Source organism: Athene noctua, chromosome 17 (assembly GCF_965140245.1).
Source record: "Athene noctua chromosome 17, bAthNoc1.hap1.1, whole genome shotgun sequence".
Taxonomy (NCBI): domain Eukaryota; kingdom Metazoa; phylum Chordata; class Aves; order Strigiformes; family Strigidae; genus Athene; species Athene noctua.
In genome coordinates, this window is record NC_134053.1 from 2,529,652 (window position 1) to 2,549,736 (window position 20,085).

The 20,085-nt window shown below is 43.3% G+C and overlaps 1 protein-coding gene across 8 annotated transcripts in view; it reads left to right on the forward strand.

Moving 5' to 3' along the window:
* The first annotated feature begins 1,112 nt into the window (after nt 1-1,112).
* The window catches only part of ATXN2 (ataxin 2), a 51,955-nt gene continuing 32,982 nt past the window's right edge, over nt 1,113-20,085 (forward strand). For all 8 annotated transcript variants that reach the window (XM_074920840.1, XM_074920841.1, XM_074920845.1 and 5 more), the window contains exons 1-6: nt 1,113-1,364; nt 8,234-8,270; nt 9,966-10,025; nt 10,732-10,803; nt 11,036-11,186; nt 19,165-19,289. In XM_074920840.1, the coding sequence (XP_074776941.1) occupies nt 1,240-1,364; nt 8,234-8,270; nt 9,966-10,025; nt 10,732-10,803; nt 11,036-11,186; nt 19,165-19,289 (570 nt within the window). In that variant the 5' untranslated portion in view covers nt 1,113-1,239. The remainder of the gene's footprint in view (nt 1,365-8,233; nt 8,271-9,965; nt 10,026-10,731; nt 10,804-11,035; nt 11,187-19,164; nt 19,290-20,085) is intronic.

The window sequence follows — 20,085 nt, forward strand, 5'->3', positions numbered from 1 at the left end:
GGGGGGGGGGGGGGACACGACCCCACCCAGGAATCTGTAATACTGAGGGGTTGTCAAACAAGGAACGTGGCAATCCCCTCGGCCCCATCTTGCTCTCCTGCGGCTGGCTCCAGGAGGGCGATGGGATGTGTTTCCTGGCGACAGTTCGGTGTCTCTGTGCTTAAAGGCAGGAGCTGGGCTGCAGCTTGGCTAGCGAGCGCAGGGGGCTGGGGTTCTCCATTTCGCCTTTCACAGCTAGTCGGCGGCTCGGCCATTTTTTTCTGATTTCTGGTGTCTGTCGATGGCTGGTTTCTTTTCAACGATGCGCTGCCGGGCCGAGCCCGCCGCTTTCCCACTCCTCCTCGCTGGCGGCCACGGGGAGGGCGGCGGGGGAAAGGGGAGGGGGGGGGCGCGGCGAGCGGGGCCTCGGCGGGGCCTGGCGGGCAGCGGCAGGCCCGGGCGGGGCCGGCCCCGGCAGCCCGTGCCCCGGTCAGGCCTCGGCCCGCGGGCCGGCCCGGAGAGGAGGCCGCGACCCGCGGCCCTGCGCCGGCGGGCGAGGGGGGACGCTGCCCTCAGGGGCCGGGGCCTGCGGGGCGCCCGCAGCGGCCGCGCCGGGGGTGTCCGCCCCGCTGGCACCGGCGCGGGTCTGCCCTTGCGGGTGAGGGGGGGGGTGCTGTGTGTGTGCGTGAAGGCGCGGGCGGACTGTGAGGGCGAGGGGGGCTGCGCCCGCGGGGGCCTCACGGCGGGGCCGGGGCCGGCCCGTCCCCTCGGCGGGGCCGGGGCTGCGGCGGGAGCTGCCGCCGTCCCGCGCCGCCGCCTCACGTGTCCCCCTCCCCTCCCCGCCTCCCGCCTCCGCCCCTTCACCCGCCGCAGCACCGCCGCGGCGCCCTCCGACTTCCCGTAAAGAGTCCGCGCTCGCCGCCCGGCCCGCTGCCGCCGCCTCGCCGCCTCCCGCCGCATTTCCCGCCTTGGCTGACACCGCGGGGGGGTCCGAGAGGCGGCGGCGCCGATCGCCGCCCCCCTCCGCCCCGCCGCTCCTTTCCCCCGCCGGCCCGCTCCGGCCTTTCCCCCCACACCCCCCCCTTCTCCTCTCTCCGCGGATCCCTCCGCGCCGCGCTCCGCTCCCTCCGCCCCGCTCGCACTGTTTGGGAGCAACCGGCCGAGCCAGCGGCGCCCCGGCCCCGCCAGCGCAGCGAGGCCCCGCGGACCGGCCCTCGCCCAGCCCCGGCGCGCACCCCCGGCCCTCTCCCCTCTCTCGTCATGTCCCTCAAGCAAGCGGCGGCGGCGGCGCAGGCCGCCGGCAACAACCGCAAACCCCCCGGCAGCGGCGGCGGCGGCCCCGGCCTCCCGTCAGCCGCGGGCGGCGGGAGGCAGAACATGGGCAGGTGGGTGCGCGGCGGCGGCGGCGGGCCCGGTCCCAGCCTCGGCCCCGCCGCGGAGAGCCCGGCGCGGGCGCCGCTCCCCCTCCCCCGCCGCTTCCCCCCCCCCCTACCCCCTCCCTCCTCCTCCTCCTCCTCCTCCTCCTCCCTGCACCGGCCTCCATGGGCGGCGGCGGCGGCGCGGCCGGGCGGGGGAGCGGGGCCTGCTGCATGGCGGGGGACGCGGCCCGGCGCGGGGGGCTCCGCCCGGCGGGGCGGGAGCCGGCATGGCGGCGGGCGGGGCGCACGCAAGGCCCGCCGAGGGGCCCCCGCCGGTTCCGCAGTGCCGCCGGGGCGAGGCCGCGAGGCCAGGCCGCGGCCGGTTGCCCTTCAGGCGGCCGGGGACGGCGGAGGGCACGGCGGAACCTCCATTTTCCGCGGCGGGGCGACGGGCAAAGCCCCCCGCGGCCTGGCGGGGCCTGCGGCGGGGGCGAGGGGCGCCGCTTCCCCCGGGCCAACGTGACCCGCCTGCTGAGGAGGAGGAGGAGGGGGGGGCGGCGGGGGCGAGGCGCCGTAGCCGGCGGCCGCACGTGCGCGGGGGGACGGCGGCGGGAAGGTGCCGGCCGCGATGGCGGCGGCCTCGGGGCCGGGGGGCGGCGGGGTTGTCCCGGGCGGGGGAGGGGGCGGCCGGCCCGCCCCGGGGAAGTCTGCGGAGGCCCGCCTGCAGCGGAGCACCTTCAGCTTACCGGGGTTTATTTTTATTTTTTTTATATATATATATATTAAAAAAAAATTTAAATCGCAATAAAATTCTCGCGGGAAGGGAGGCCGCAGGAGCGCTCGCTGGCCTCGCCGGTGGATGGTGGTTCCAAGCACGGCTTCGCTTTTTTTCACGGATTTTTGGGGGCGAGGGAATCGGGGTTTTGCAGCAGGCTCATGCCCCTCCTCGCATCTCCCCCTCCCCACGCACGCTGCGGAGGCCCTGCTGTCTCATACTGCCTCGGGAAGACTGATCCTGCTCGGAGAGCGTTAGCTAGACAAATCCACACGTATTTCAGGGAGAGGAAGGGGGAAAAAAAAAAAACAAACAAAACACCCAAACTTTCTAGTGTTGTGAATTTTTCCACAGCTGTGGGGGTCATAACAAACAATCAAAGCAGGACAGTCACAGTTTTGAAGGTCATAGTCACTCAGAGCAGTTTCATTTCAAGTTTTATTAATCTTGCTCTTTAACTTGACTTTTATTCCTGCTCAGTTTTGTGCGCTGTCAATAAAACACAATTTATAGTGGTCCCATTGTTGGACATCACTGGAAAGAGGGTTTTATATTGTTAGCAGTCTGTGGAACTGGAAGCAGAAAAGCTTTGGTAGGGTTGAAAACGTCAAAATAAATAATAACAATAATACCTCAGCACTTCATCTCAATGATTAAATAGGTTTTGCATATGGCTGTTTAGGTTGAACATGATGTTTACTGTGTTTTGCTAAACAGTTATCCCTGCCAACACACAGTGGCACTGTGGAGGTTAACATGAAGGGCAACAAAACCTAGAGCATTTTAAAAAAAAAAATACCACTATGATGGTGAGCACTGTCTGTAGATCAGGGGGTGTGAGCTTCATTTTCTCCCAACTTCTAAGATTAAAGCCGCTGGATTTCTCTTACCAGTGTTGCCTTTCTAGTTTTGCTGGAGAAAATCCACTTCAAGAACTCCTTAGGGAGTCCTAGTGGGGCTGCTAAACAACTGACATGTTCCCTCAGAGGTATTCACACTCGCTTTTTTGTTAATCAATTTTTCGAGTTACCTCTGAATGGAGGGTCTGTAGAATGACAGTCCGTGGGCTGATGGAGCCCTGTGGAACACCTTCAGAGAACTTCTATTGCTGTCCTAAAGCAAAGTCTTGTCTTTTGGGGAGTACAAATTCAAAGATGGTTCATGCTGCAAATCTGTTCATGTAAATGAAAAGCTGAGTGGCTTTTCTGTTTGAAAAATCATTGGTTTTTAACTGGCCTGCATCTTGCTTTCAATTTGAAATATTATATTATTTGATAGAAAGTGAAACATCTCCAGTTCATGTCAAGCTTTCTTCCTAGTGCTCATTTCCCTGCAGCACTAATATTCTCTTTCTTATCTTCTTGAGATGCAAAAGAATTTACCTTTCATGGTTAAGTTGCTCTTAAAGGCTTAGTTTTGGGTAGAAAGCTCATTGATGGTTAACTGTCCTGGACCTAATTTTCTGCTGTGTGTTTATTTCTGTAAGATAATTGGGCTAAGCACCTGGTCCTGCTAGGACTGATAGTGAGTTGGAGGGTCAGCCCTGCTCCCTACGTTTGTTTCCATGGTTTCATAATGATGGGTAAATGTAATTTGTATTAGAAAAGGTAAAAATCTTGTGTGAACAAACAAGACGTTCCAGTATTTGTTTTCATTATATTATTAATTTGTTTTACATAAGGGGAAAAATCACAGGTGAAGGTATCTTTAAACAAAAAACAAACAGGAAGAATTGATACCTCTTTATATAAAGAGGCACTAAGTGAAATGCTGTGTGTGTTTAATCACAGCTGCATTTGCAATATGGCAGATGGGAAATGGGGCTGTAGGGGGGATGTCAATAGCAGGTTGAACTGTGATTGGAGAAAACGTAGACCTCATCCACAAACCTGCTCCTCTGTGCTAGTCAAAAACCCCATTATCTAATATCTACTCACTGTTTTAGTTCAGTTTTGCCCTTGTAGGAGCACAGGAAGGTTAGTTGTCCCGTGATTGAAAGTTGCATCTGTCCCAGTGTTCCTTCAAGCATGGCATCGTTTTTGGTTATCAATTTTTCCCTGTTGTTGTTTTGTCTGAAGGCAAAACACCTCAAACTCAGGTTTTGGATGGTAACATGTCTAGTTACAATTGTGGTAGAAGGTTTTTTTCCTTTTCATTTGGTAACTTTCTTGCCTAAGTGGACTTGGGAGTCCTTTAAGAATACTCTTAAGTTACCATCTTTTATAAATGGCTTTGTCCATGAAAAAGTTAAAACTGAGGTGATCCCATGTTGTGTCGCTTGCTTTTGAGACTTGACGCTTCTTGCCTGCTGTATTTTCCTTTTTCGTTGACATCCTTTCTCATTAGTCTAACTGAAGGCTTAGGGAAAGGGCAGAAGAGAGGTGTCCATCCTGTTCAGACAAGTGATGGTGGACCCTGAGTGCTGAGGTGCCCTGGTGTCACGGAAGGGACTGTTCTGGAGGTCTGATCACACGTGCCAGGCAGAGTTTTTCTAGTTTGTTCTAACATCTTTGTGTGTGTCGGTTTTAGCAACTGTGCTAAACTGCTGAGCAAAATGAATGGATAACCTGCAGGGCACTCTCCTTATCACTGATAATGCCCTTTAGTAGGATACTATATCCCTGCTTTTGAGTAAGTTTTAATTTAACAACTGATTCGTGGCAGCGTACACGAAGAGAGTTCCTCAATGACTAAGTCCATCAGCAGGTTGCAGATGTGCTCTGGGTCAGACTTGAGTCAGGTTACTTACATATTCAGACACTACAGGAGTTGTCATCTTGCAAGAAGACAGGAGTTGAGATGATTAATGTCAGTATTGGGGAAAAACTACAGAAAACAATGCTGCAGGACTTCTTGTATAATCTTAATTTGACAGCTTCGATTCATTTGACTTCTATAGACAAATACTGCACTTAAATAAAACTTTGTACTTCTGATTTCTCCCTTAGGAGAAAGCTTTACTAGCTCTCTGCACTTGTAATGAAAGTTCTTCAGAGTATCCTGTAAATTTGTTTTCAAAGCTCTAGTAATGTCAGCCGGTGCTCCAGAAACATCTACTCACTCTGTTAAATTCAACAGTCTTTGTAGTTGCACTTATGCTCTAGACATGAGTTGCAGTTTGTTTCTTAGTCTCAAGGTGAAGATGCTCCTGGATGGAAAGCCTGACACCTTTTCACATTCTGGAGAGACTTGGGTCCCTTGCATTAGTTTTCACTTAACTGGGAAAATATAAATGCGTGACCTTGTTTTTGCTTATACAGATGCTCTACTTGGCATGTAAACATTAGGGTGGGAGGTGAGGGATACTGAGGAATAGGATAGTAAATGCTCATAAAAATAGAAGAAAATTTGCAAGTTGCTGCAGATTTAAAATGTGCAGCATTTGGGATTAAGCCCTCATGGAGACTTTCACTCTTACGGTGTAACTGCTGGCCTGCCATGAGTTGGCCATGAGGTTTAATTGCTTGGTTATTACTTTGTCTGGTGCAACATTTTTCTGACTTTGTGACTTTGCTACCCCAAAGCAAAGGTTTTACAAGTTGGATTTGCCAGGCTGCTGTGCCTTCTCCCAGGCTTACCTTTAACCACATAGCTGCCGTACAAAATGTATTTTTTTAAAATTTACCATACTTACTGTGATCAAGATGTAGTTTTGGGTAGCAGTGCCAAATTGCTACTGACCTTTCTAATTTCCCTCACTCCAGTTTCTTAAGTGTTACTCTACCATTTTAAACTGTAAACTTCTGGCAAAGACCATCTACTTTCTGCTTTTGTAAAGGTCTTAGTTTTTTTTCATGCAATGCATCAAAGATGTGTCAAAGGATAGTTTGAACTTGAGTCTTCACCTGTTGGAATATAAACCTCAAGTTGATGGCCTTGGTTTTAGCAGAAGATGCAGAATTTTGATTGAATTGTAGCATTGGCAGAATTGGTGAATGTCTTGTCTTTTTTCTAATGGTTTGTGTTTAACAGTTGTAGCTGGAAAACAAGAGGTTGGGTCTATAAAGAGATCTGTTAGATCATAATAGCATATAGAATTTCTGCAGTTAGCTTACCTCTTGGTCTGATGTAGAAGTTAGGACCTCTTACCAGTGTGGATGCGCACAATCAGATTGTTTCTTAAAGAAATGTGGGTAGGAACAGTAATTTTGGAAATGTGGTAAGAGATGGATAATCTAGAACACCTAGCTTGATGCTTAGAGGGAATATTCCAAACTCTGACCAATCTGGCAACCCAGTTATTTTAAGTTCTAAGAATACTTGTAATTAAAATGGGACTGCTTTCTGTTTCAAAGACACCAAACTCTCACTTTTGGCCATTTCTGATGTAGAAAGGAGTATCTTCTAAAATCTTTGAGATCAACAGAGGGAACTGGTGAAATTGTTCAACCACCATCTTTGAAAGAATGTGTTGTTGACACTTTTAATTGTAATAAAGGGAAAAATTGGAACTGGCCTGTACCTCTCTTTGGGTGTTTCACATCTGGTGAAATGACTTTTGGAAAGAAGAGGATCATTCGTCTGAGTATTATGCAAAAATGATGTTCCAGGTTCACGAAGGGCTCCCTTCAGCACCCTGCTATAGGTAGCCATTTGACAACTGGCAGACTTAGGAAATGGTGAGACTTGCTTGTCTTCAGAGCAAGCTTGAAGTTGTGTAGCTGCCTTATGGGAAGTTAAGGCTGATAGGTAATTAAATAAAGGCTATTTGCGTTAGGGTTTTTTTTTGTGAGATTAGTACTCTGCAAGTACTCTAAAAAATGTCAGCTAGACATCCGAAATCTGCAGTTAGTGCCAATCAGCAAATGTCATCAGTGTGCGTGATGCTCTAGGAGACTACATTTCTGTTTCAGAAGCTTGTTTTCTTCAGCGAGTCAGGTGATAGTTTAGTGGTTTTTCATTTTCTCCTCATTAAGGCCTTTTATGGTTCTCTAATGGACTTGCTTATTTCTGCAGAATTTTTTTGAGGGGTATTTTTGGTCATTGGGAGAAGTTCCTTTGCTTTCTTGACTAACTCATGAGCCCTCTTTATAAAGGGATGTTGTTTTGAGAGCAAGGTTGTATTCAACCATGGCATAGTGTTTTCAAAAGCAGCTGAATGCAGTTGATGTTGAGTTGGATTTAGATTTCAATGTTGTTTGGGTATTCTGAAATGTAGACATGATTCTTCAGGTCTCTAATTAAATGGTTGCGCATCTGTAAGGTGAGTCTATTTAAAAAATGGATTTTTTTTTTTTTTAATAGAAGACTTCATTTTGCCTCTTGTTACAGTGTGCGCTCCTGAAGTCACCGTAATACAAATCTAAATCGCTATGACAAATATTTGAAACTAGGACTTCTTGATACAAGGAATGAACTTTGGAATAAGGCACACCAGTAGCATTGAAGAGCGGTGGCCATTGTGGACTTGGTAGCAGCAGGGATGCTGTGGGGACTCAAGTGTCTGAGGTGGAGGGCACAGAGTGTTACAGCTCAGTCATTTAAAAGCTTTTTGAAGTGTCCCGAGTGCTACACATTGACAGAGTCGCAATAGAAGTAGTTAGTGTTTTTGTGGGGATGGAGGGACTTAATTAGTTCCACTTGCTGGGTTGTGACAGTGGTTGTAAGCAACCTCTGTGTAGGGCCCTGCGGTCGGGGCTCCTCTGTAGCTTGAGCATGGGTCAGCTCTTTGGGTGGCCCTTAATCAGACGACAGTGATGATGTGCTGAGCCTCTAGTCTTAAAGAAGGGACCCTGTGCTAAGCAGGGATTAAAAGTGGGGTTTGATTTTGTGTGCCAGTAAGTTTTGGAATTTGCTTTAGTTACAGGATTCTGCTTAAGAGATAGTATTTTTGGATTTTTATAATGCCACAAGCTTAGTATTGTCTTAATTTTGTCCTTTAATTTATTGTAGGTAACCCTCTTGCCTACATACTGATGTTAACTTGCTCGTAGGCAAGTAGTTTGGAGGATAAAAGCTGTGGCCCCTGTAGGTGTCAAGTTCTGCTCTAGGGGAGTGCTGTTTTTCTCTGGTCCCATTCACAACACTAAATTAAGATGGGTTTTTGAATTCTTACTAGTTAAGAAGTGCACCAGTTTCAGCAGTACTTTTAACCATAACTCCTGTATGTATTTAATTTCAGAGGTCGCAGCAGTGGCAAAGGACCGCCTCAGCCTACAGTAAGTACACATTTTTTTCCTCATTGTACCACTTCTAGATACGAGGAATCAACTTACGTACACTGAACCCAAGTAAGAACGTAAGAATAGCAGATACTGGAGTATTCACTCATTTTTTTTCCTTTGGATACCGTGATGAATATTTTAGACCAAGATACGCTTCTCTAAAGGTGTAGCATCTTGCAATCATTTAAGTCTCCTGGGAGGGTGAAGGCAGGGGCTTACTTAAACTTTTGACTACACTAATATAAATCTTCTGCGTTTTCTTGCAATGATAGTTGTAGATACGGATAACATTCAACTTCACTCAGTGGTTTTGAATTAGTTCCTATCTGAAGATGATAACGTTGGTTTCTCCTTTAGACAGATGACAGTAAGACAGCATTTAGTTAAATAAAAATAACAATTCTGTTTAGCTTTACTATAAAATAGTAATTTTTTAGCTCTACTGTAAATTACTGTAAATAGTATTATCAGTAACCTGAATGTTTAGCTTTAGTTATTATCGAGGCTATATATTGAAGTGTGGGTGTGGCTTGACTTGTGGAACACAACTTTATCAAAGCTAAAGATGTGAATCTCGATTTAAAGACTGGATCTTTGAACTGCAGTAATCAAATATTTGCTAATTTGTTACTGGCCTGGTTTTCAAGGGTGACTAATTTTGGGGAATGGGACAGAAGTAGGAAGGTTTAAAAGGTCTACAGTTTACTTACGCAAATGTTTATTGAGGATATCAAGACTTCAGTAAAAATAAAGAAGCTTTGAGGAAGAGTGGTGAAAAAAAGTCATAGGCAAACACTACCATAAAGGTGTTAGTCTTTACATCCTCCGTAGTGAGTGTTGACCCTAGGAGCATCCTTAAACATGTCTTTTCAGACCGGGAAGGTGGCTAACATGCAGGAGTAAGCGGATTAAGTAGCTGACAGCGTAAAAGATACGTTGTCAGTTAAAAAGCTCAAAATATGGTGAAGTCCTTGCATGTTTCAGCATCTCTTTGTTTCACAAGCATGAGGTTGACAGAGAGAGATACCGGATGTTGCAACAAAACACAGACATCCTCACCACTTCGTGGATGCTTGGGCGAGCGTGTCATCTAGCAACCTGGGTGGTACTTGGTTGGCTCTTCTGGCATCTCTCCTAGGAATCACAGATTTTGATGCTGCAGTGAATTACTTCTGACTAATTTTATGATGGATTTTGTAACTCTTTGGTGTTCCACGATTTGATGACTTTAGCTTCTGCTAATGCCTGTAATCAGGTCTGTTAGATGAAAAGATGTAGTTCAGCAGGCCCTGAAAGCACCGTTTTAATTCTACAGCAGTTGAAACACCTTATCCTATTGATGGCTCCGAAACCAGAGAGGGATATTAGCAGGACTTTTTCAGTCAGGAGTCTGTGCATATGAGCTTCACCCAACCAGCAAGAGGATTTCCTTACTGAGTGGCATTAGGGCATTCTAACATCTCTCTCATTTGGAGGGGTGTTCAGATCTGTAATGATCAGAGAGAGGGGAAAGTGTCGTCTGGAAATCTTCGTGTGACCCAAGTTCTGTGTATATCAACCAAGTAAGGTTTCGGACCACTGTTTCTAGGAACTAGTATGTACTGCTGAAAGCCTGCATTATCTTTGGCACGCTGGCTTTTTGAATAGTTACAAGTCACAAATTCATGATGTCTTTTTTTTATTTTTCAGATTTCTTTCGATGGCATCTATGCAAACATGAGAATGGTTCACATACTTACATCAGTTGTTGTAAGTCTTCATATTTGGAAGGAGAGTCAACAGTTTCTATAGTGACAGAATTGTTACCTAGTCCACTCATTGTAATATAATGGAGTGAATATTAAACTCTAACAGTAGACATCTTTTGCCAAGGTGGAACTTTAAAGAATCACAGTAATAGCTATTCTGTATTTTTGGAAAGAATCAAATACAATTTGCAGATGTATAGCAAATCTGTTAGGTGCACTGGTCATCTTTTGAATTTTCTGTCTTTACAGACATTATGGATAAATATGAGTCTGTGTGCCTTTCCCCCTAGATTTTGAGGGAAGTCCTGACATGCCAAAATTAAGTAAGGCAGACTTGTCCCCCATCTGCTTGAGTCCAGGACAAGCCTTCACCCCTATTTCTACCCAAACATACACACAGATTTTGTTTTTGCCTGAAAACGTACTTGTGTGCATAACTGGTCAAGAGTTCTGTGAGTACCAAATATGTTTCTGGGAGTATCTTTAAATCCCTTTAGAGCAAATGTTGGTATACACCCAGCTGTTTGCACCTGCAGAACACAGTGGCATATTTATAAACGGGCAAATGTTGATTGAATAGATTTGACTAAAACCAGCTGTATTTTTACACATTGTACTTACGTAAAAAACAGAGCTTTGAGAAAATCACTCAGATGTCATTTGTCAGGCTGGTGGAAAGCTGTATTGTCATTTTTCTTGCATTCTAGGGATCCAAATGTGAAGTACAGGTGAAAAATGGTGGTATATATGAAGGAGTTTTTAAAACCTACAGTCCTAAGGTAATTTTTTTTCATTTTGACTCTTCCCTATTTTAAAAGATCCTAATGCTGAATAATCGATGTCTGATTAAAATCTGAATATTTACTTTGAATTATTGTGACTATTCATGTCTAGGTTTACACAAGCAGATTCATTTTTCTAAACTATTGTAAATGTTTTTTGCAAATATGAGAAGTTATTGAGAAGCTTATTGTGCATTAAGTTAGTGTATTCTTTTTATGTCTCTAATAGTGTGATTTAGTGCTTGATGCTGCTCATCGGAAAACTGCAGAATCCAGTTTGGGGCCAAAACGTGAAGACATACTAGAGAGTATCTTGTTCAAGTCTTCAGATTTTGTTATGGTGCATTTTAAGGATATGGATACCAATTATGCGAGAAGAGGTATACTTGTTTTTAAAGTTGTCTGTATCTTAGATCATAAGTCAGGATTTTCAAATTCTTTAGGATCCAAAAACTAAAGTTCGTGTTAAGACTCTTAATGAGTGTGGAACATCCAAATATCGCATTAAAGTCAATGGAAAGAGCAGGCTCTCAGCACCTCCTGAAATCAGAAATTTATCAAAATTTAAAAAATAAATTGAAGAACCTTTGTGAGGGTGCACTGTTTTAGGAAGCTGGTTTAGGTGTCTGGAAAGCAAATTCTTAATGGTGTTACAAAACATTTTACAGATTTTGTGGAAGGTTGGTTGGGGTTTTTTTAGTAAACGTCTTTCTAAATTAGTCTGTTAAAAGTTATATGAGAATCCGTGAGTATATAGATTCTTTATAAAAAGATAATTGTTCAGACTTTATGTATATGTAAGTCTATATTTAGTTAAGTAACTTTGGTCTCTAAACATGCATTCATATAAATACTCTTAAAATACTACTGCAAATGGAGCTAACAATTCGTAGAAAATCCACTGTTTGTGTTTTTAATTTTTGCTTTACTACTCGTAGATCTGTAGGTGAGGCTCTCCAAAACACAAAAGAACCTAGTGAAGTGGCAGGCAAGCGGGGTCTTAAAGTCTTGAAGAAATGTCTTGAAGAAATGGCTTGAAACTGTCAGAATTAAACAATTTTACAGGCAGTTAGGCAACCTTCTTACTTGTAAATCTGACCTCCAAGAAGCTAAATTTGTTGGAACCTCAGAGTTCTGACGTAAGTCAGATAGCTCTAGTTCTTTTGCAGATTTAGGGGGGTGGGGTGGGGGGCAGCAAATCTCAAGGTTTTTTTTGCTTCTGTGTTGATTTGCTGGGCTAAGGAATGAAAGCAAATACACAGCTTTCTGTGCCATGGAGTGAACTTGCAGATGTGTACGTTTTCAGGTTGATCAACAACTGTCACTGGGAGCTAAGTGGTTGTTGTAACACTCATGCTTTATTCGCATGTAGTAGTCCACCAGTCCCTACACATTTTTTCTAAGGATCTCATTTGATGGGATCTCTCTCTTTTCACCTTGTGTTTGTACATGCCTATGTTCTTGCCTGATTTAAAGCTGAAGAACGAGAGGCTTGTTGTTTCAAGGAATTTGCTTTTCCCAGAAGAAGATGCATAATGTCAGAGCAAATGTAGCATTGAAATGCAGATAAGTTCCAGGTTCTGGATGGGACTTTGAATTTAAATTACACGAGGGCTGGTTTATAATGGGTCTGCTATGAACATCACTTTAATGTAAATGCAAACTGGGCTCTCTGTTACTCAATCTTTATAGATTTTGAGCAGGCGGAATGAAGAATATACTACTACTTCTAGGAATAATTACTCAATGGAAGTTTTCTAGAAGAAAATGACTGCTTCACGTTGAACAGTCGCTCAGTTTGCTTTATTAGGTGGAATGTCTGAATCTAAATCTCCTGTCTGGAGAGGAGAGCTGAAATAAAGCGATAGAGACTTGAAGCAGCATAAACTGGAAGGCTGCAAAACTCAGTAACTCGTGGGTAAATTCATCTGCTTTCCATTTTGTCTCAGAAATGTATTATCTTGAAATGACATTTGAAAGTCTGTCAGTCTCTGATCACACCTGCAAATTAGAGCAATAAAGGGCTTTCTGCTTCTTGGGAATTAAATGTGAAGATTCAAAAGAATGGAAGTGTATGAACATGCATGCAGGAACTGCTGGCCTTTTGTTCTTATAAATAAACCCAAATCTTCATGGTACTGAGTCAGATAAGCCTGTGTGATTCACAGTAAAAGCTGAGTCTGAACTCGTAGGTGAGGAGATGGTGCTCCTTGCCACCTTTTTGTTGGGAATGGTTACTCTCTGGTGCCCAGAGAAGTTTCACAGTGTTGCATGTAGCCAGGAACAAATATTTTTAAATTGCCTAGCCCTCAATGTTTCTTGGCTTTCACAGAACAAGTTACTAGGCAATTTGAACATAGTTGGTTGGAAAGGCAGCTTGCTCTCACTTCTCTAAAAATGTAGTCAAACAAAAAGGCACTTCAGAAGCACTCTGTTGCCATAGGAGAGGCTTACCTGGAGTAGGGTTTGCTGTGGTCTCTGTATGTAGTTTCTTCTACCCCGTAGGAATCTACTAGACTTTTGAGGAGGCCTTGAAGTAAACTTAATTTCTAAAAAAGAAAGAATTTTCTGTTTCAGAAATTTTAGTGTATCCCAGTTTCCTGGTTCAGTGTAAGTATCTGGAGTTCTGTGGATTTTTATTCTGGGATTTGCTTCTCTGCCTAGCTGGAGGAGTGTGGACAAAGGGTGCTCCTGACTGTGGGTCTTGATCTTCTCACTTGCCCTCAGACTTGAATAGCAAAGATGTTAGCTGCGTTGTCTGCCTGTCTGACCGGGTCAGACAAGAGACTGGAAGAACACTGCAAAAGAGCAGCAGGTGGGGAGAAAGGGAACAGGATGGATTCTCCTTTCAGAAGAGTGAAAAATACAGTTGTGTGTGAAAGAACCATCTGCAACACTCTGCCAGGCACCTTTCATGGCTATCATGCTTGTGCAGCTTTGGGGCAGTGAGCTGATAATTCGTCCTGCAGCTCCATCAGTAGTCGAGTGCATGGGAGGTAACGACGGTAGAAGCTTGGGGTGGTGAAACCACCCTGTTTGGAAGCAGCAGTCTTAGATTTGCTTGTGCCAAGCATGACATTGCACCTTTAGACACACCAGTGGAGAAAATACGGTGCCTGCCCAGATTGTAGAAATTGGCGGGGTTGGGAGAAAAAATAGTAGGTCTGTGCAGATAGGGACGTTCTAACAGTTTATGTTTAAAAAATAAATCTGTCCGTACTTCCTGGGCTCTTATTTGCAACTCTGTCAGCCTGTGTGGAGCTTCGTGCTCGTGTAGATTCCTGTTAGGCTGCAGAAGGAATGGAAAGGAGTCACCTGAGGGGGTCTCGCTGTGGAATTAGGGCTTTCTGCAGTGCAGGCAGGCTGATGAATGAAACATGCATTGGAAAGCTCAGGTGAAGCCGGATTATATCCATCATCCCCCTTTCAAACTAGTCTGTCTGCATTTAAAGAGGGACAGGCACCCTCTTCTGCATGTGGCAGTGGCAATCGACTGCTAAAAATGGGCTCTGATGTGCAAGTTGAAATCCTTGGCTGTGCGTTAGCATGTAATGTCTTTCTGCTTCACCTTCGAGGCGAAGGTGAAGTGCCTGGATCTCGTAGTTGCTACATTACGTGGGCTGCATGATTGAAATATCTCCTGTGTTCTACAGAACGAGCTCCTAGGAGTGGTTCCTGTTGTCCTAAACACTGATCAGTCTGCAGTGCTGATTTGCATGTGATTCAAATTGGAGGAAGGCTTCAGAGTCGCCTTCTTGGCTTCTCTTAAAAGACAATTCACCATCCTAACTACTGTTAAAGTAAAAGGCTTCTACAGTGTTTGTATTGGTTTTTTTGGCACCGTTACTGCAGTCTGAGAAAAATATTACAAATCCAGTGAAAAAAAGGCAGAAGAGAATTGGCTATTTAAGTTTTTCCTTGAATTAGCACTGCGAGTGGCATCCTTCCAGAGAAAGTGTTGCAAGGGGAATGGCAGTGGGCATATTATGAACAAAGGAAGGAAACCTTGGCTCTGCAAAGCTGGTGGTAACTGGTTTTAATGTTTCAAATCAGTAGTAAGTAGTTACAAAACAATGAGAGTTTACTGTTGAAACCTTGGGAGAGATGAAACCTCAGTTTACTTTGGGCCACGCTAAACTTGATCAAAGCTTGCAGCGTGCGGCACAAACACCTTTGGCACAATATGCCAGTTGGTTTAACAGCATTTGAACTGCAGAGTTGCACTTAATTGTGTGTTTGTGCTCTTCACCATTAGTAGCTCAAAATATGTTTGTGAAAACAAGCATGTCGAACGCTGAAATTAGTTCAACCTGGACTCTTAATTGCTCTGTTCGGGCAGTTTTTTTCTCAAACTCATTTAATAGCACATACTTGAAGAATTTGCCCAGGCTGAGTTTTTTCTCAGAAGGTGTATATTTAATTTGCCTTTGCTTAATGTGAATTTCTGTTGCATAGAATTGTCTGTGGGATTAATTTTTTTTTTTTTTCTGGTTAGCAGGCTTTAAAACAAGAAGCAAGGTCTTTGATATCACACTTCTTTACTTCAGAGATGTCACATTAAGCAAGTACAGAGGCAGTGGGGGCTAATTGAGTGTTACAGCTTGAGCTCTTTGTTTGACCAGTTTTCATTTGATCTTTAACTTGAGTTTTACCATGTAGAAAAGGAATTGATTAAAAATTTGGCCATGTCAAGCTGTCATGTGAATTGCTCATTCAACAGCTCAGAGATACAAGACACCAGATAAGGGGGGGGGCTGAGCCTGAGCGGTCAGTATCTTGTCTGATTTTACTCTGCCAGTTGGCACTTGTATCAGTAGTTTATGTTTTAGCTTCTACTTGACTAATAACCTTAAGAGCAGTACTTTTCTTTTGGAAACAATTATTTGTAGAATTTATTTTTTTTTTTACATATGTTCTCAATTTTGTTGCTCATTAATTTTAGTAAAGTCTGGTTTGACTTGCTGCATTTTTAATCTTGGTGTCCCTTGTGCCTGCCTAGCTGTTTGTTCCAGGAAAATAGTGATCTGTGCCTTGAGGTACCGTTCTGCTACATTTAAACTTTGCCTGGATGCTCATGAGACCATATTGTCTGACTAGAAGTCTGCCTTTGTAGCTTGAATTTCTCCTAACTCTGGATTTTCTTTGAGTTGTAGAGGTTAAACTGATGTTACAGTCTCACTTCTGACTTTAATTCTAAAGTGAGAGAGAAATGAAGAGCAGTGAAGCTTCCTGTGCCCCTTGGTATACTGGATTCTGCTGGGAAACAGCACTGACTGTACATGTCTTACTCAGATCTGCAACATTCATTAGATAGTGGAGTTTTTGTTTTGACTTGGGTTTTGGTTTTCCCCCAGTTCATCTGTATCCTTACAATTTTTAACAGTACTCTGCTGAATGTTTATGTGGCTTTTTAAATAAGAAAATTAGTGGGTTGAGTAGATGAGTCTTGTTAAGCTAGTATTTTATTCACAGCATCCAAAATGGCACAGTTGTGTCTGGATTTTGTCTGAAGTAATTTAATAGAAATTAAGGAAACGCTCTTCTAAAATACAGAAGATTACCTCCATTGGTCCTCCCTAACTCATACTGATCTAATCCTATCGGAGAAGAGCTCTCTCTACTCCCAGTGGAGTCATGTAGAAGCAAATTTCAGTTTCCTAAGTGACATAAGCAGCCTCCAACTTGCATTTGGTGTACGATGTCCAATCTGAGAGAATCGGACATGGAACACAGATCTGATGATGGTCAGCACAGAAACAGCACTGGTCTGTCGGGGTTCTGGCAGCGTTAGCCACGGGGTATCCGTAAGGGCAACGCAGAGTTTCCAAATACAAGTGTCTTACTTCTGCCTCCCTGTTAAATGTGCTCTTTAGTTACTCCTTGACTGAGGAGTGAGGTAGCGCTGTGTTACTATGTAGTTTCAGATGACATTTAAACATATCTTCTGTTAGAGAATATTTTAAAGGCCGTTTCTGTGAAAGAAGACTGAGAGATGTTTTCTTTCAAGTTGGTATACCTTAGAAAATCTGTAGGCTATTCGCGGGGGGTTTTTTTTTTGAAGCAAAATGGGGAAATACATGGGGCTGTTAATAGGTGGGAACATTGCTGAGGTTTTACTGTGCAAATGATCTTTGCAATATAATCAGTTTGAATATGTCTGTGAGAGGGACTGAAAGAGTTTAGCTTTGCTTGAATTCAGCCATATAATGTGAAAAAATCCACCTGTATTTATGTCTGATGTCTTCCAATTTTTTCTCTCTCCATATCTGTTGTAGTTCCTTCAGAAACAGGTAACTTTTTTAGCAGTCACTCTGTCTCTGCATCTTGCCTTTCATAATGCTTTTGTTACCATAATATATAACAGAAACTTAATACCTTTGCTCGCACATTTATGGCACTATAAAACATGCATGCGTAACTTCACAGAATCATTTAGAGTATCTTCAGTTAGTTGATGCCTTCTATTCTCACCCTTGATTTTTACCTATTCTGAATGGCTGAAAATGCAACGATTGAAATTTTGGCATCAGCACGTAGGTAGTCCAACGAAACGATAACTGTTTCAGAACAGTTTACAAGTAATCCCAGAGCCTGCCTGCTCAAGGCATCGCAGTTAGTGACAAGCTAAAATATAATCTCACTTGAAAGTGTTAACCTCCAGCTGCGTTGGTGCTGTCACACAGACTGTGACATCTCGCCAGGTGATTGATGCAGGTTTTTTACAATTTGACGTGAGCCCTAACTGTGGTGTGCCACGTTAGGTGTCTTTCATTTGGCTTTCTTTTCTTATTTTACTGATTCTTTTCGATTTGAAACGAACGTGTAGCTAATAAACTCTTATTTTTCATACATCTTCTATAACATTTTGTTTCATGTAAGCTTATTAACAATGCTTAATTGCTTACCCATAGTTCCTTTGTGTATGAGTTGAGCGAGCATTTCATGAGATAGTGCTGAATGTTGCTAGACAGACTAAGCACCGTTAACTTTTACGACAGATCGTACCAATAGATGCGCAGAACTTCACTGTGAGATTGGGTAAAACCGGAATAATGTGTCGGCGTAATAACAGTCGTAACAGGAATAACGTCAACAGTCTCTAAAAAATCTCCAGTGATTGTTTAAAATCAGTGGCCAACTTCATATATTGTGAATTCTTTTAGTAATGCCTTTAAAGTTCATTTTTCTCAGTAAGATTTCAGATCTTGCCAAAAGTTAATTTAAGCCACATTCTTCCATATCTGGCACTGGCTGGTCGTTTGATTTCATCTTTTATAAAGTTCTGAAATGTTTGCTCCTTATTTTATCAGTAGAATGATAATAGGAAATTCTAGATTGAAGGCTTATTTATTTTAGGCTTATTTATTTATTTATAAGCTTATAACAAGCTTATTTTAATTTTTTAAAGTTCCTTCTGTTGAAGTATGGCAGCTCTGAGATCTAGTTGCTTCCAACTCTAAAAGCTTGGCTTCTTTGAATGGCTTTGAACATTTTTTTTTTTACAGCACTTTAACGTTGTAGTATTATTCCTTCTTAAGTCTGGCTTGAATGAAGGATGAACAAGTGAAAATAAAAACTCATGATCTTTATTTTTTTATGTAAGTTTTTATAATTTTTATAAAAACTAAACAGTAAGGGTCTGCTGTTGATTTTCATACGTTGTTGAGATCAAGAGGTAGAGGGCTTCTGAATCTTGCTGCGTGATTTGGGTTAGCTGTTGCTTGAAAAAACTCTTGCAGGAAACAAGATATCTCCGTTCATGTCAGAGCGAACGGATGCACCGAGCTAATGGATAATTGAGTTATGCTGCAAAGGGAGTAGAAGTGTGTGCATGCATGCTGGGGCGTTGAAGAGCTGTGGAAATAAAAGCAACTCTGATATTTGAAGGGAAACTCGTATTTTGCCCATTTAGGGAATGGGATTGGGTTGCAGTCATGCTTTTTTGATATTTGCATAATATGTTAGTGTGCAGTTGTGTGGGCTGTTTGGAAAAGTATATTATACAAGTCTTGGGTTTCCTAGAGGAATGGGGATCCTCAGGTAGTTTTGGTTTTGTTTTTTTTTTTCCAAAAAATATACATGTAGCTTGTATAAAATATTTTGAAATAACTAAAAGTAATCCCTGCTATTCTTTGATATATTAGAGTAACTGTAGAAGCACAGACTAATCCCTAAGTATGAAGCAGGCACCTTTCTAATGTAGTTCTATTGAACACAGCAGCTACAAGAGAAGGTGAATGATATTTAACGGGCCTGTGATTCAGCTGTGTTTGGTTGTTCCTCAGATAAACTAGTGTGTACGTCTTCCTGTACTTAACCAAATTGATTTCATCCTCATCCCTCCCCACTCCGTTGTAGATGCTTTTACTGACTCAGCCATCAGTGCTAAAGTAAATGGTGAACACAAGGAAAAGGATCTTGAACCATGGGATGGAGGAGAGACCACTGCTACTGAGGAGCTTGAGGCATTAGAGACAGATGTTGTAAGTAATGCTTTTTTATCATCTATGACAGCAAAAAATAAGCTATTTTTCTGGACATGTGTTGCAACAATTCCTTAATTTTATTCTAATAATGAACTTTTGACTAAAATTGCTGGCCCTGATTGTATGGGTGTATGTTCAGTCTTTGCTAGCAGCTGCCACGGTACTTTTTTACAATTTGAATAAGAATAACTGGATCTAAAATGCCACTTTTGGCAAATATTGACAAATGGCAGCTGCTGTGGTGAAGGATGTGTTTGACTCATGGGCTGGCTGAAAGAGGAGCTTTTATTAAGGACTCCATATTCAGCAATACACGGAAGTGATTTAGGTTTAATCAGAGCATTCCTGTTTGACTATCATTGCATTTGAAAATTACGGCAAAATTGTGCTTAGCTAACTGTCTCTGAGCTAAGATGAAGGAAATTGATGGAAGTTTGACCCATGACTTAATAAGCACAAATACAATCTCAGGAGATTATGCATCGTTAGATGAAGAATATGGTCTCAAATGATGTTTCTTTATATATCATAGCAATCAGCTTTTACTCAACCATGCACTCTTTTTAGTAAGGTATTCAGACTGCAATATGTTAAAGAAAGAAGGTAATATTTCTGATTAGAGGATAATCTAGTCATGTTACTGTGGAACATATTAACTTTGTCTGGGTAGAATAGTTATCCTGTCAGTTTTAGTGTACATATTGTACAGCTGAGATTTATTAGAATACTTAATACTGTCAATGCTTTTCTAAAACATTCAAAACATTTATCATTGTGCTTGAGGGCTGGAATA